Raw genomic sequence first — 3,994 nt, forward strand, 5'->3', positions numbered from 1 at the left:
ATTTCACAGTGAGGTTTAAGTACTCATAATCTTCTGGTTTTAGTAGAAACACAACCACCGATGTACATTTTTTCACATTTCCCCCCCTACTCTTTCATATAAAGACAATAACATGATCAAACATTATACTATCAATTGCAAGTCACCTTTTGCTCACTTCCTATTAGGAAATTACCTTGATCACTTAACTGTGCAAGAGAAGTAGGGCACAGTCGACTGCGTGTCACTGATGAAAACGTGAGAAGTACCACATCACATTTATTCCAATCTGGACAGGTTGTCAGAGATGTGGTAAGTGAACTAGAACACTGCCATTCCCTATGGGGTCATCGGTTATGTACACGCTACATTCTTCTATCGAGTCTGGCATTGACATTTCCTTTTCCACATATAGGTTTAAAAAAATAAAATTAAAAGGCCACAGGAGCAACCCTGACAGAGAAGTCTTGCATGCAGCCTTCTCCTGAGAAACTATGTAATCTTAGTTAACCCCAAGGTCAGCCTAAGTTTTTGTGGTGTTAATGTTAAAAGGAAAATAGTTGAACTGCCCGGCTCAACTAAAATAGTCCTTGAGTTTATTGGTCAGTTTGTTAAATGTTAGAGCTCTTCACATTGTTGAAAAAAAAATAGTGTCTCTAATTATTTAAACATTAAGTTTTCCTGAATGTTCTATCAACCAACAAAGAGTTCCTCCGCGAGTGTGTTAAACTTTACCACCTGTTTAGAACATCACCCTTCTTGGCAGAGACCACCAGGCCAGTGGAGTCAGTTGCCAAGCCTCCTTTGTAATGGTAATAAGTTCTTTTTTCCTTAAATAGAAACAAAACTCCTCTGTCTGACACTGAACAAACACAAAAAAGCATACATCCAAATCTTTTTCTGGTCACGTAGGGAGCAAGGAGCACCCTTTCTATCCCAAAGGGGGTCAGCCTACTACTGCATTACAATGCCAAAAAAAAAAATCCATTCTCATAGCTGCACCAATGTCTGCACGTTAAGAAGGCCTCCCACCTCTGGGCCCCACCATCCATTTGTCTCCTACTCTTGCTCTTGACCACCAATACCATCCATTTACTTCACGAGTGAGCACTGGGATTGGAAGGTGGTGCAGAATTAGCCATCTGTCCCCTCTGGCGTCTCTGACAAGCGCACAAAAGGGGGAAAAGAGAAGGTCGGATAAAATGAGATCTTCCCCTGAGGTGGGCTGCGGGGGCCCGCGGAGAGGTGGCTCCTCTCCTCAAGGCCAGTGAGATGGTCTCCACACCCCTGGAGGCCCGGATCTACCTAGTCGGCAAATCGCTGCAGGAGATGGTCCTCCCGCCTCAGGCTGCCGCCCGCGCCGCCGCCCCCGCTGTCCATGAAGCGGTCGCACGGGAACTCGATGAGGTCCGCCTCGCTGAGCGCGCACACGGTGGTGCGCGGCCGGTGCGACTGGAAGCCAGAGAAGTCGGCAGACACACCGGTGCCCATGGAGCGCAGGGGCCGTCGGGTAGAGTACATGTGGCGAACGTGGACGGGAGCCCCGCCCTTCCGCCTGGCCCGCAGCTTCTTACGCAGCCAGCGCGACGCCCAGGCCGCCAAGGCCAGGAGTACCAGCAGTGCGTTGACGGCCAGTAGGGCCAAGGTCAGCAGTTGGTAGTCGACGCTGCTCCGGCTCCCAGGCTCCGGCAGGGTGACCAGCCCCGCGCAGTGGTCCCGGGGAGCCACCGGGCAGACCCGGCCGCCTAGCACGCCCTCCACGCACACCAGGTAGGGGGTGTCTCCCCGCAGCTCGCGAAGCGTGGCCGAGTCGCTGCGCTCAGGCAGGTAGACGAAGCGGTGGAATTTAGGCTGCTGGCCAAAGCGGTCGAAGAGTAGGCGGAAGCGCGCGCCGCCCAGCGGCCGGGGACTGCGGTGCTCGCGCACCGCCCAGCGCACCACGGCGCTGTTGGCGCCCACTGCTTCTACGGTCAGGTTGCACAGGATGAACTTGTTGAAGTCACACGGGTCGGATACCAGCGGCGGCAGGCCGACCCCGCCGTCGGACTGGGCGGTGCTCTCCTGCTGCTGCGCAGCCAGGTGCTGCTTCGCCGCGCGCTGCCAGGGGTCGCCGGCTGGCGCAGAGCCCAGCGTGGCCGTCGGGGTGGGCTCCGTGTGGGCACGATCCGACAGAGTCGGACGTCCCCGCTCAGGCTTCTCGAGGAGGTCCAGGGGGTGTGGCGCCGGGCCCGCGGGAGCAGCGGCGTTGGAGCTCGGCTGCTGGAGGCCCGGGCCCCGCCGGCTCAGCCTTAGGGCGCTGCGGTTACTCAAAAGCTCCCTGGCGGCCCCATCCCAGGCCACCCCTGGCAGAAATCGACCCCTTTGCTGTGGCTGTGGCAGCGGCGGCGGCTCCTCCGCGAGGGCACCTGCAGGGGGCGCCACCTCCTCCCCCGGGGCTGTGGGTAGGGCATGCCGCTTGCTCTCGGCAGTCGGGGAAACCGAGGGTGAGGGATCTGTGCAAGACCCGTTCTGCAGTTGCTGGTCATCCAGGTAATCCAGGTACTTGCCCCGCAGGGCCGGAGGGTGGCGACACTGCACGAAGACGGTGAGGAGCCGGCCCTGCGAGTGCCAGTCACCCATCCAGCGCTTCAGGTCCCTCAGCCGGCAGTCGCAGGTCCAGCCGTTGCCGTCTAGATCCAACCGATAGAGGGCTGGGCTGGAGGCGAAGATGTCCCCCGAGAGAGCACTGAGCGCATTGTCGCGCAAGCTGAGCTCGCGCAGCCGGCCCAGGTGGCCAAAGATAGTGGGGTGCAGAGCGGACAGCTCATTGCCGCTAAGGTCCAGCGCCTCCAGGCTGTTCAGAGGCTCCAGCAGCGCCACGGGCAGCTGGCTCAGCCGATTGCCCTCCAGGCGCAGCTCGCGCAAGGCCTCCAACCCCCAAAAAGCCTCGGGCGCGAGGTGCGTGAGCTGGTTGCCCCTGAGCGAGAGTAGGCCAAGGCGCGGCAGGTGCTGGAAGACTCTTGGCCCGAGGTGCTGCAGGCTGTTGGCCGAGAGGATGAGGGTGGAGAGGGAGCGCAGCGGTGCGAAGGTGGCCGCGTGGCGTAGGGAGGGCTGCAGCTCGTTGGCAGAGAGGTTGAGGAAGCGCAGCTTCCCCAGATGGGCGAAGGCGTTCTTGCCCAGAAAACGGATCCGGTTGGACTCCAGATGTAGGTAGAGCAAGTTACCCAAGGGGGCAAAGACGGCGTCCGGCAGCGCCCCCAGGGCGTTCCCGTCCAGCCGCAGCTTGACCAGGCTCTCCAGTCCCTCGAAGGAGCCGCGGCTGAGGCGGCTGATCTCGTTCCCGTTGGCGTAGAGGATGCGCAGCTTGCGCAGCGGCGCCAGCGTGCCCGGGGCGAGCGCCTGCAGGAGGTTGTTGCCCAGGTAGAGCTCCTCCAGCCGCGAGAGCTTCTCGAAGGTCTTGGGGTGCAGAGAACGTATCTGGTTGTACTGCAGGTCCAGCCGTCTGAGCTGACCCAGGCGGTGGAAGTCGAAGGCCGTGATGTTGGTTATGAAGTTGCCGCCGAGGCTGTAGGTGAGCACGTCCTGCGGGCTCGGCAGGGAGCTGGTCTTGGGCACGGCCCGGAGCCCCCTGTTGGTGCACAGGAGGTGCTGGGGGTGCTGGCAGTCGCAGCGCTCCGGACACACCGGCTGGGCCCGCGGCGGGAGCGCAAGGCAGCCGCACACCACGAGCAGGAAGCGCAAGGCGCGGGCAGCCTCCATCGCCGCCCGCCCTGCGTTCTGTGGCCGGATCGTCCTCTTGGCCCGCCGGCTCTGTGTCTCCTCTGCATTCCCCTTGGCCTGGCCAGAGTCGCTAAATGGCCTCTTTCGGACTTAGCAGCGCCGTCCAGCCCCTCCTCCGCCCTTTGTCCGGTGGCTGGCCCGGGGCTCTGCAGGCGGGCTTTGCCTGGCCAAGTCAGGCGGCGCAGGGCGCTCCGCGAGCTCTGGGTGCTACTTGTTGCATTTTTGCAGAACTTTCTCCGGGTGCGCGACGGGGGCG

The 3,994-nt window shown here is 60.5% G+C and overlaps 1 protein-coding gene across 1 annotated transcript; it reads right to left on the reverse strand.

Moving 5' to 3' along the window:
* Nucleotides 1–1,284: 1,284 nt before the first annotated feature.
* Nucleotides 1,285–3,717, reverse strand: TRIL (TLR4 interactor with leucine rich repeats; the record flags this gene model as incomplete). The annotated part of the gene is made up of 1 exon (XM_081244965.1): nt 1,285–3,717. One exon carries the CDS (start codon nt 3,715–3,717, stop codon nt 1,285–1,287), a length of 2,433 nt encoding a protein of 810 aa, XP_081101091.1.
* Between the last annotated feature and the right edge of the window lie 277 nt (nt 3,718–3,994).

Source organism: Mesoplodon bidens, assembly GCF_964165515.1.
Source record: "Mesoplodon bidens genome assembly, chromosome: 9".
Taxonomy (NCBI): Eukaryota; Metazoa; Chordata; class Mammalia; order Artiodactyla; family Ziphiidae; genus Mesoplodon; species Mesoplodon bidens.